This window comes from Stegodyphus dumicola, chromosome X1, assembly GCF_044657685.1.
Source record: "Stegodyphus dumicola isolate Sdum_Otavi_A_Nest chromosome X1, ASM4465768v1".
NCBI classification, from domain to species: domain Eukaryota; kingdom Metazoa; phylum Arthropoda; class Arachnida; order Araneae; family Eresidae; genus Stegodyphus; species Stegodyphus dumicola.
In genome coordinates, this window is record NC_140780.1 from 246,424,076 (window position 1) to 246,437,279 (window position 13,204).

General features: G+C 31.1%; 1 protein-coding gene across 1 annotated transcript; it reads right to left on the reverse strand.

The window, feature by feature from the left end:
- Positions 1–1,367: 1,367 nt before the first annotated feature.
- Positions 1,368–10,366, reverse strand: LOC118182750 (uncharacterized). Its single transcript, XM_035352135.2, has 2 exons — positions 10,236–10,366; positions 1,368–2,024 (listed from the first exon to the last, which is right to left on the reverse strand). Exon 2 carries the CDS (start codon positions 2,022–2,024, stop codon positions 1,485–1,487), a length of 540 nt encoding a protein of 179 aa, XP_035208026.1. The 5' UTR covers positions 10,236–10,366; the 3' UTR covers positions 1,368–1,484.
- Between the last annotated feature and the right edge of the window lie 2,838 nt (positions 10,367–13,204).

Consider the following 13,204-nt stretch of genomic DNA (forward strand, 5'->3'; position numbering starts at 1 on the left):
TAAAAATAGCAGTTTTATCAATGGGACAGATGAGTTAGGTTAAAGTTAATTTCTTACTAAACATAGGATTAAGACTTATTAACGGAAGTCATGAAATACCGCGCTCAAGAATTTGTGAGCGATTTATTTTTGCCTTGCTTTATCAAAAGTTTTGAGGCAACACTAAAATGTCATTTCTCTTAATATAATAATTGAGAATGGTTTTATTTGCAAGAAGATGTGCCAAGCATGTATGTAATACATTCAAGTTGTTGAACAAATTGCGTCTAAACTTGTTGCATTATTTCTGTCGCATTGCTTCAATTCTAAATGCTGTTGTTACTCAGACAAATCCCTCAATTTTAATATCACCAAAAGGGGGAAAGAAATGGATTTTGAATCGAAGCAAATAAAATAATTGAAATGAAATGCTAAAATGCGTCTAGCAAATACATATTTATTAAACAACTTTTATTTGTAATAATAATAATAACAATAATAATAATATATTTATTTAAATTAGTAATTTATAAAAGTAATTACTTCGGAACAATTAGTATTACGGAAAAACTTGCGATTTAAAAATTTCATCAGTTCTAATGTGCACCTCGTTTTTAGATACGTTTACATAGGAAAATAATCGAAGAAACACGGTGTTTAAGATTACCGCCAATTTCTACTTCCTTAAACCCTGAAGCTCCTCTAGTTCCCTATTAATGCCGAATTTCCTTAAATATAACTCAGATTTCCCAAGGGTTGCTCAGTTCAACAAATATTGTTTTAAATAAAATGTTATTCACTTCAAATAAACATTTTATTCATGATGTTTTCATAGTTCTAAACTTTCAATAATACTATTACTTTATATTTACATTTGGAAGGTTCTTCTGTAAATTCCTTATCTGATTGTGAACCTTCAGAGTGAAAGTGAAGAGTGAAATCTTTCTATCCGACTCCTTTTTGTTAGATATTTGACGATTTAAATTTTATTAAGTTTAATTTTAGCTGTCTCGCATCTAAGAAACTTTTTAAAGTAAAACTTGTAAAATATAAACTATTTTCTCCGTGTATCAATGGATCTTCATTTAAATATTTGAAGTTAGAGCATTTTGTTCATATAAAAATATTTCTCAGTGCTCGGGAAGAAAGGTTTTATAATAAAACACATCACAACTATTTGTCAAAGAGACATTATTGTTCCATTAGGTTTTTTAATACAGTAAAAGATAATTCAAATGGGTGATGTTATCCTTGTAATGTAATAAAGTAATACTTTTTGTAATGTAATATAATATATACAATAAAAGTGATATTGTTTTATCTTTTTTGCTTCAGACGATTAACTTCTTTAAAATGTTAGAATGGAATATAAAAAAAGTATTAAAAAGTATGCATATTTATTTGAACATAAACTGGGAAGCATTACATCTCAATCACATAATGAAAATATATTTTTATTACAAAGCATTACACAGAATATGAAAAGTATTTTTTACACAAATTCTTTAAAGATCATTCAGTTTTCCATACTTGCTGATCGCCGAATCCAGCTTATCCCATATTTCTCCGATGACTTTAGTAGAATTGAGGGATCCAAGGAGCTTGCCCGTTGCTGTTGTTACTGCTGTTGGAATATTACTAGCAGGTGCAATATTAACGGCTAAAGTAAGCATTAGAGTTAAGAGAGGAAGTAGCAGCATTCCTAAACCAGCCAAGACGTAAGGGATCATGTGGTGATAATCATAACTTTTGCTATAGTAGTACGGATAATGCTCTCCATAATGACTGTACCAGTGGTCGTAGTAGCTCTTGTGCTCGGGGCCGTAGTGCTGGTAAAAGTAAGGATCTCCTTTTCCATACCTGCTGCTCTGAGATTTTAGGTCAAAGTCAACGTACTTTTTATGAGTATTTGTCGATGAAGGCGGATGAGTAACTTTAGCTGGACTACTAGGAGGCTTAGTCACAGGTGTCGAATACTTATGAGCAGAAACTAAGATGCTAACCAGGCACAGAGTGAAAATACAATTCTTCACAGTATAATACATCTATAAGAAAATACGATATTTTATTAGACACAAACCGTCAAAATTTAAAATTTCTATAAGGTTTAAAAAATCATTTAACTACTTTATTTCCCTAGATATGTACTACAATTTGCATTGGAAGCTGCATTAGCTGTGCTACTTGCACAGATTCAGATTCAAATGTGAAGTTTCAATCAAACACCTGACGTACCACGTGAAAGTTATAAAACTTAATTTTTGTCTCTAACTAGAAGGTTGTTTTTAATTTGTATTCTTCTGATGTTTTTTCTTGAGAATTTACTTTTACCTTTGCCTATTTTTCAGCCGTTAATGAGGTAAGACGCAAAGGTCTAAATGAGTAATGCAACCTCTAAATGAGAAAATTTTGGTGAGATTACATATATTTTGATAATGATATAGAAGTTTAAAAGTAATGTGTAGGCACTTTACTTATCTTTTAGTCATTCAGTAGCAATACAAAAATAAAAAAATAAATAAATGCGCTACAACGTATTAGTTTGTAGAGACATTATATTTTTGGAAGCAGGAAAGATGAAAAATTAACAACGCCTTCTCCAGGAATCGAGCCATGGACCTCTGGAATACCGGCCCAGCGTGTAGAACCATTACACCACAAAGGCACGCTAGGAAGGCGAGAGAAATACCTTATATACAACCCACTTTTAAAGGGCGACTGGGATTTTTAGGAGATCCAATCGCCAAATCCTGGGTGAGGAGAATCATCATCCAACACCCGTTCAGTTCGGGCGCCACTGTAGAGACATTAGGTTAATTGGAAGCAGAAGAGGTGAAAAATTAGCATCGCCTTTGCCAGGAATCGAACCACGGACCTCTGAAATACCGCCTCAGTGTGCTGACCGCTACACCACGAAGGCCCGTTAGGAAGGTGGGAGAAATACCTTATAAGTTTTCAAGATACCTGTAAATCTTAAAACAGAAAAAGTGCATCTAAACACTGCGGCGAAGAAACTTAATTGTATTATATTCCAATATGAAAAACTCTACTTTTATTATGGAAATTATGAAAGCATTACTTTTAGCATAAAATATGAGTTTTGCTGATTTTTCTATTTATATTTAAGATATTATTCTTATTCTAATTTTGGGTAAGAACTTCTGCTTATTATACGCTTAAGAGTTTTGTATTGCATTAAATTATCAGCTTATTGCCGTTTCTTTAAATTGTCGTCAGATTTGTTTTTTTAGCTAAATACAATTAAATTTGCGCTAGTTTCCAATTTTTGAAGTAATTACTAATTTGTTTTACATTCACTTAGAGCAAAACCTCTTGTTATTCTTAAATAACATTTTGTAGTTACTCATTCATTTCTCACGGCTAAATATTTTCTCTTCAATAAATTTATTTTATATTCAATCTTTACTAAGTATTTATGCTTTACTTAGTGATTTTTAAACATACAAAGTGATTAAACAAAGCACAATTAAAATTATTTTAATTTAAAACTCAGAAGGAATTTATTTTCACTCATTCGGTAGTCGGCCTGGGTTAGAGTTCTTGCAACCAAACTGGTTTACATGGACGTTCTCGAGGTTTCCCTTCGATGCAAGCTAGTTTCGCTTAAGTTCTCCACGGAGCATCCCTCCCTTTCCTACTGCCAGAAGGTGAAGCGCGTGATAAAAAATTATATTCACTCAAAATGCGGTTCCGTAATCGTAGGGAATAAAATAAATTTGAAAGATACAAATCCTTTATAACACAGCTTTCAAACTGCTTAAACATTTATTCATTCTGCAACGTTAAAACTCGGATTTCGTTAAAATATTCATTTTTCAGTTTTTCAAATATTACATATGTTTTTCACAATGAAATTTAAATTCCCAATGTAAAAATGTTTTAAAAAATACAGTGAGTTTAAAATATGTAAGGCTGCCCTAAATATGGTTTGGAATAATTTATGTAAATTTACTAAGAAAACACGAAAATTATATTCACAGTTTCTAAAACAGAGAATTCACTTATGTTCTTGTTCACTTATTGGAATGCCACGAATTTTTGCTCCAGGGCCTACACTGCTGGAGCCAGACAAGGCTCGTTAACCTAAATTTAATAACAAAAATAATACCACCCCTCTGGGTCTAGGGATACTTGACCTCAATGGCCTACATTGGCAATGGCCAACTTCTGTACGTACCAGGATCAATTTGAGACGTGCTTTGGAGCCATGGGCCATACTCAATGTTTTACCCAATATTTAGGAGTACATTCAGGATAAATAAGTGCAGGTTATTTCAGAATAAGGGCTATAATTCATTTTCAATTGAAGCAATTTTGAGGAATAATGAAACTTAATATAAGTTTGCACATATTAAAATACCATTTTGAATACATAATGCTCATGACCTTAAATCTAAAAATATACTTAATACATGCCAATGAAAAAACATGAAAGGAACGAGATCCTTCTAGTACAGTTTTCAGTTGTACGCTGTTAGAAGTTCTGTTCAAGGAGGAAGACTGCAATTAAGCTTGCGAACTGAAGTAACTGATAAACATTGTGTACTGTTGTAAAATAATAACATTGTAACAACTGATAAGTCCGGCAAAATTTGTGGCTAATGTGCGGGTCATTGTACGTCTAAGTCATTGTTATAGTAGTAATACTAATTAACACTCTGTATCATCCTTGCCAAGGGCCACGGATAAAGATCTCAGGTCGTATGTGGCCAGTTGACTTGCAGTTGGATACCACTGGCCTATATATATATATATATTTTTTTTTGCTTTGCTTAAACCTTCAAGGTCTGATGCAAATGCAAATTTTCCTCCTTTCATTCTACTCAGACTTTTTTGTAACATCTGTTATAAAATTATCTGTGATTGTAAACTAGATGTAAATCAGTCAATGTATTTCTTCTTAAAGCAGTATTATACACATTTTAACAGTACTGTATCTAAATGAAGAACAAATCTGAATTTTAATATTTACATCATTATTATAAAAAATATGTACATGGAGCTTTCAAACCGAAATGAGGTAAAATGCTTCGGATCAGCGTATGATTTGTCATTCACGAAAATTTCAGTATTCATTCAAAGAGATATTATTAACATAATATTACTTTATTACAGTTGCATAATTTTTCCATCTTAATGTAGTTTGCATGATGCAGCAAATATGAAATTTTATAAAGTGAATTTTATGATTTAAAACTTTCATCTTATTCTCAATTAAAAAGTTTGACGCAAATTCCATCTTATCTGAAATTATAAATTATATTCGTAAGTGTTTAAGTTTGTTGAAGAGATGAACCTTATCTCGATTGTTAGCCGTAGTATTAGTAGCCGAAATAGATTAGCCGTAGCATTTTCACTGCTATCTTAGTAGAGAGAAATAGATAAATAACAAACATGTATCTTTCTAAACTTAACCTTTCTATTAATGTTTACCCTTTCTGTCATAAAATCTCGTTTCTTGATGGCTAAGAGGTCTGCGCTCTTGAAAGGAAATGAGTTTTTCATTTATCTTTAATTACATTTCATTTAATAAAGTAATTAGAAATCCTGACATTATCAGCCATTCCTCAAATCACCAAAAGGAAGCGTTGTTAAACATACACAAATTGCAATGTTATCTTCCAAAAAACGTTGCAAATTGATAAATTAAGCTCAAAAAACGAGATTTGAGTCATAAATCTCCTTTTGTACGTTGTTAAAGCCTTAAGTTAAGTTCTTACAACTTTTTATGTGCAATTCGCTTTGAATCGAATGAATTTGTTCTTTGACCTGTATTTTGGCCGTTACGTGATCATGTGCGCCTCTCTAAATTTATCCGCAAGGAAATTATAAAGGAATTAGCAAAGGTTGTAATAAGGTAAGACCAGAGCGAGAAAAATAACTTAAATGTTAGTGAAATCTATATACACGTATTTTAGTATTAGAAATTTGGAAAAACAAGAAGATAGATTTTAATGAGAGGCTTATTATTATTTCTTGAAATGGCTCTTTAAAAATGTATACCGTATTATTATGAAACTCTTAATCAGAGAGTTGAGTTATTAATTGGATTTAATCAGCATTTTCTGCTTTTAGTATGCCTTGTTTGCACACAAAAATTGCCAATTTTATCATGAAGATTGAAATTGCTTCGTTGTATTTAGTTTGAATAATTTGTTTGTTAATTTGGTTCAAATCTTGAAATACATTTCTGACTGAATTCTACAGAACCGATTGTCTTGAAATTTTGTTTACATACATATTTGCGATGATAATGTAAACTAAGCGTCTTTCTTTTCTTAACATTCGGTATTACTAGGACATTCCGCTCGTACATCCTTTTAACGATCGAACTAATTACTGAAGAATTTTGATTTTTATTGCACTATATAGAGCAAAACATTTATTTTCCGAAATAAATCTGTTCTGAATCTCTAACTTAATTTACTGACCTTTTTGTGATTTTTCATCATTGATTGATGGGTTGCTAACAATGACGATCTTTTAAATCAAAACATATTAAAGAAAGATTTTAATGAACAGAATGTAACCCCTCATACACAAATAGACAAAGAAAAAGATGATGTCACATACTTCGTTGTTATTGTGATCAGAGGGAATTTGGACCGTGACTGTGTTTACCACTAGTTCCTCTTAGTAAGTATATTGTTTTAACAAAAATTCTTTTTATAGTAACTTCGCGAGAACAAGATTTGAATTGGTGACATGATCATTAGAATAGATCCAGATGCAGCTTTAAAAATAAATAGTCATGCATACTAAATTTAGGCTTCCATCTTTTAAAACAAAAAGTCCTCACAGAATCCTGTTTGACAAATTTCTTCAGTCAGCAGCCAAAAGACAAGGCAGATATTAACTGATCACTTTTATATCACTCAGATTTGAACAAACATATTTTGACCAGTTGGAACCACGTGTTGGAGAAATCATGAGTTAATTTGTTGACCAACTGGTTGTCGGAGTTAATTTGTTGACCAACTGCTTGTTTGTTCATAATCGACCTGATTTCGAAATTTATATTTGAGTTTCATAAAACTGGAACCATAGTTAAGTGCAGAATTGTTTTAAAATGCGAAGAGTAAATGATTTATAAAGTAATGGAATAATTAATTATAACCATTTTTTCTTCTTTTCAAATTTTCTTTACAGAAGTCTGTACATCTTAATCGCATGATAGTTTTCAGATGTTAAAATAAATAGGCAGTATTCTGCTTTTAATCCAGAACTGAAAAAGTGAAAAAGTGGCATGTTTTTCAAACTCATGAAGTCATGCAGCTTTGCTATAAATGTTGCCTATAATAAGCTTTGTAGAGGCAAGCTTTCCAACTTTTACAAAAAGAATGTTAATTATATCGTAATTATTATAAGGTCTTAAAAGTGATACATGTCAGTGTTACGAAAATGGGAAATACTTAGCTAACAAAATATCTGAACGTTTTCAGGATTTCAAGATACGGCTTTTGAAATCGTAAGAACATTAAAGTTGATTAAGCACATTTTTTAAATGAAATTCACATGTTTGCAATTCCTGTGTAAATATTCTTCTTGCTTTTCTATTTTCTATTTAAAATTTTCCCATTTTGTAAGTTATTTTACTTTTTATTTGCTCATTTAAGCATTATTACTTCTTTTATTTTTGTGTTTACGCAGTTTTACATTTACCAGACTGACTGTGGGAAGCTCACATTATTAAATAGCTTCTCTTAGTTTATTTAAAGCAAACGGAACTCTTTATTAACTACTTTATCTTACCTCAGCTTTATGCATATTTTAGTTGCTTATCATATTTTGAGTTTCGTTTTTCGCTTTTATTTGCTAATACGTATCTATGGTGGATTTTCATTAATTGGAATTCTATAAACTACCAGAATTGCTTTTAATACTATCAGGAGTTCGAATATTTATATCGTATTTCGGGATTTTCTCGTTTGAAATTTTCCGATCTTCAGCTCTCTCTTAAATTAATCGAGATCTTAAATTATCCTATTTCTAATCAGTTATTAATATGAACACTAGCACTCACGCCGGGCGTTTAAAAAAAAGATTGCAACAATCTATTCACTCGCTGCCTTTTACGAGAAATGCTGGAATTTTACTTTTTCTCTCTACCCTGTAAGAAAAATGCTGTTATTAATAAGTCATTCCTGACATCACTGAAGTTAGTTTAGGTGGAAGAAATCGCCAGTAATATGCGAAACTGACATTGCAGAGCTGAACAAAACTATCCGACTTTAGTTGAAAGCAACTAAAGGGATGGATTAGGGATGGAATTAAAAAAGATTGCTAAATACAAATTTCCATTTTGTAGCATTTCTACAAATATTAAAAAACAAACGTTTGAAATCAGACCTAGTAAGTTAATGTTTCTGTGGCGTAAATCTACAAGATCTGTTATTTACAGAAATTTGACTCGAAAATTTAATATGCATAGCTAAATTTTAGTAACATTTGTAGGCTGTTTCTAAAATTTTAATTAATGTACCTGGTGCAATTTTCAGCGCACGAGAATGGAATTACATTTTTTATCGAAATTTGTTTCTTTAGTAAATCGTATAAAAGTTTCTGACATTTTTTATTGAAAGATGCCGCATGAGTTGAATTATCTTAAGGCCTATCTTATTCGACTAATTTATTAAATTGGAATATAGACATATGGCAAACTTTTCTAAAGATATTTAGCCGTGCAAACAATTTGATGCATTTAATACATAAATAATACACACGCACATATCAATATATTTCAGTCAATAATAACAAGCTTATCAATGAAATAGTAAATGCAAAACTCTGCTACGATCTATGATATACTGTCTTTATATTAAATTTTGGATTAAAAATTGCAAGAATACTTTGAGATTTTCGTTTCAAACATTATTCTTATATCTTCATTATACAGGTGAAAGCAGGTCCAGTTTTAGGAAAGGATTTTTATTTTTTAAAATTTGTATATTTAACGGTTTCATAACATTAGTTCATACTAATATATAAGAGCACTAAATATGTAACTATGATTTTTGTTTTAAGACTACACAGCCTGTAATTTATTTACAAATACAAATGCGTATCATTATGGGTGGAGTTTTATCGTATGCATCATATAAAACTAAATTAAAATAACTAATTAATATCCGACCAAAATATCCCTTTGTGTAGACCAAACTGTCTAGTTACATTAATTAGATCTAAAATATTTAAGACATGCAAATTTCATTCTTACACTAAGTGTGATGCTTCTTGTGACTGTTTCATCATTTTATCACTTCCTTGAATAATTATTGTTAATTTTTCTAATCAGAATAATGTGGAATTAAAAAAGATGTCTGTTGGTGTTATCTGAAAGTACTCCTAACTTTTCTCAATAAAACGATCAACAAACTCTTAAAATGCTCATTATTGGTACATAGTCCCAAAAATTTGTCACTGTGGTCATAATTTCGCATGCTGATCAAATAGCATGATCAGGATCTTCGGATGAATGAGTCGCAGTGCACATTCAGGCTTTCAACAGAGACAAGACCTGCAGTGTGAAAGATAAGAGGGCTAATTCACTTAGCTATAGTCATTGGGTTAAGGATAATTTATGAATTGCAGTATCAGAGAAAATGTAACAGTTCAAGCATAATTACAAAATGAAATTCTCTTTCTTCCAGATTTTCACATGCAGAGCTTGAGTTCTAATCTAATTAAAACAAATGTGCTAGTTATAAATTATTTCTTACTAACCAAACTTGTATTCTTTCGCCTCGAAGATACTCGAAGACACTTCGAAAACAGATTATGTCGACACTTCGAAGATAGATTTCATCTCGAAGACATATTATGAATATTTCTCCATTTAGAATGTGCAAAGTTTTTTTTCCAATTATATTCTTCAAATGAAAATATTACATATTTTCTTAAAAGAAAAATCAGTGGACAAAGAAAGCAGTTTGCAAACTGGGTTTGCTACATAAAGAGTTAAGAAACGTAATTCGTGTATAATAATTAATAAATTGTAATAAAGGATATGTGTTAGTTTATAAATAAAATCGCTGGACGTTCACAAAGTTGTTTCCAACAGAATCTTTTTCTCTTTCCCAGCTATTTCCTTCTAAGTTTTAATTATTAAAGGACTATTTGTTTAATCCATGAAAAATTTGTACAGCAAAATTTGATCGCCGGAGTCTAAGGTAAAATGCAATTCACTCTTTCTTATTTTACAGCTGAACATGTTCAAATTATCCATATACACTTACTTTGAAATGAATCCAACTTGAAGCACAATTAATGTAATTTATCAGCGGAGCACAGCACAGAAATAAGTTAAAACACTGAGGAATTCTAGACTAGAAAAACTTATGTTTATATGACTGGAAGTATCCTCGTGAATGCTCTTGAGCGCTGTTCCATCATGTATTAAATAGTGGACAGAATTTCATCAGTGGAACTATCTTTAAAATATTTTGATGCTCTAGATTCTTAGATATCACATTAGACAATATTATGTAGGACATTTTTTGTGTACATTGTATCTAGCATAATTTCGAGCAATAGAAGGCGGGGAATTGGCTTTGCCGTTACATGACCTTCTCCTCACAGCAACAAACGTCTTGGCCATCTTCACGCAATTTGGAAGAGCAAATTCCGTTTTATTCTGTCTTTTATGTAACTTAAACAGACCATTAAATTTTAAATAGGAGTGTTGAGTGGAGCTGTTATCCAATTGTTTACATTAAAGAAGATTCCGTATACTTTTTAGCGACCAGTTACCGAAGAAAAATTCTTTGTTTCGTTTCAGACTCATCCATTGTGGATGGGAAAAAACTGGGTAATGCTTTTGGAAAAGGGAGGTGCTGTTAGTGACTTTTCCTCTTATCGCGCACTTTCATCGTAAAATTTTAGAAGACGAAAGGCGATTCTCCGCGTGAGTAGTTTTGTTTAAACAGTAACTTTGTTCTCTTCAGAAGTAAAAGTGAAACATACTAATGGTTATTAAATATAACAACTTACTGATTTACCTTTGCTAATTCTATGACATAAACTGCCAAAATTGAATTGTTCGGTTACTTTTACTAATTCGCTTTTTATGGCATTTTGATGATTACTGGAAATATTTCAAAATTATTTTTGAAAGCGTTAATCTTGATATTAAGTCATTATTTTATTAATTTACTTTATTTAACTTTCTTATAAATCCGCAATGTGCGAGAAGAACTGCAAGAAGTTTCAAGTCTTTTTAACACATCATTAAAGCTTTGTTATCAATTTTAAATCTGCAAATGTATCCGGAGGACTTGGGTATCGAAAATTTAGGTAGGCATATAGTTTAGGCTTGATTTTCAGTTATTGTGAAGTATTCAAGACAGTTTGAAGGTAGGGATACCATTAAGGAGAACTTTTAAACAGCAACTTTCATTTAACCAAATATACTTAGAGTTACATAAATAATTTACTGCATATTGCCAGATCATATTATTTTTCATATATAAAATTTAATTAGATCATGAAAAAATAATCATTTAGTTTTTATTTACAACTGGGAGTTTTGAGCAAAAAATAAACTTCGAAATTTTAAATACAGAACATCCTTGCTTTCTGGAATAAAAGGGACAGATAACGATAGAAAATACAGCAATATACAGAAAAACGGTTATTAAAATGATCCTACAGTGCAGCAAGCAATATTTAATTATAAACCTGCTGCCACAAAGGACGTATGCAGTTGCTGCATGTTAAAAGTTAGTAGGGAGTTATATCATTTATACCCTATAGAATAAAAATCCTTTCATTATAAAATAAAGACATATCAAGCGCAGTACACAGTGCAATATTAAAATTTTATACAATAGAAAAGAAATCCATTGGAATGGCTATTTAATGATAGGATGATGTATACTGTTAAGAATTCAACAAATTGCTTTGCAAAAAGGATGATAAAAGGTGATGAATACGAGCCATGATGAGAGTAATTTCAAGTAAGAATTTTTAATTTATCTGTATGCGGGTTAACTAGTTTTCTACTGACGCCGTTGAGGTTTAAGTCCCTCCTACTCATTTCTAAGCTACTATATAGCTTCCCCACAGTGCTGAAATTTTACAAACGTATACAAACTTTCATTGAAGATATCTTCATCTCGAGCTGAGAAGATTTTGGATGATCATGAATTTTCTAATTCCACAATAGAGTCGACTGCCTTTTCTCATCTTTTATGAATTCAGAACTTATCTGACATATTTAGAGAATTATTATTATTTTTAAAGAAATAATATGGAGAATATGAAAAAAAATTATGGCAGCCTTTAACATTTTAAAGTGAATTATAAAAATGTATGATATGAAGTATTTTTAACTTCCAAGGGCCAGTTTGTTTCCATTTGGCGAGGTGTAAGATATTTAATTCTTTTAAATTTAATCTTTCTGTTAAGGATTAGCAAACTAAGCAATTTAAAGGCAATAAACGTATATCTTTGTCGCTTTCATTACCAGCTGGAGTCGTGAAATTACACTACCTATATATATTTTTTCTTTTTTATAGTAATTATTTTAGGCGGCTAGCACTGGCAGCCACTCGTTATTTAAAAAATGAAACTAACAACTAAAGCAAGATTCGAAGACAATAGCCTTTCTGCGCTGAAAAGTGTATGGTAACACTTGACACTATATAGGGAATTCTAGTGCTATTTTATAAAATTTTGTGATTTTACTGTTGAATTTTATATGGCGTAGGCGCGAAGAAAGGCATGGTTGATAATTAAGTTAAAATAACCAAAACAAACAAACAAAAAACGTGTGTCAGAGAGAGCGAGTCCATGAGCAGATAGGTAAACTGGGAGCTCAACCAAAGCATGAAAACCTTAACATATTCTCTGGTGCGAGAGTCAAATCTTAATCCTGCCAAGTTTTCTTTTTTAAATATTTCTTGTTTGAATTTAGCAAGTTTTTTTAAACCGTCAGAATCGTTTACATCTTCTGGTCATTAAAAACCTTTTCGGAAAGAAACAATGCAATAAAAAAGCACTTTCTATAGTGGGAGCAGAATTAGAAGTAAACGGGTACTCGAGAGCCTGAAAAAATTATAAATGACACAATAATTGCGAGCTCTTTACTTTATAGCTGTCAGTATTTCAAAGCTTTATCAAAGCAAAGTATCAATCAATCCACTTTTGAAAACCCGTAGGTTAAGAGAACTGAGTTTGCTGAATGATATACGCGCTTGTACAGTCG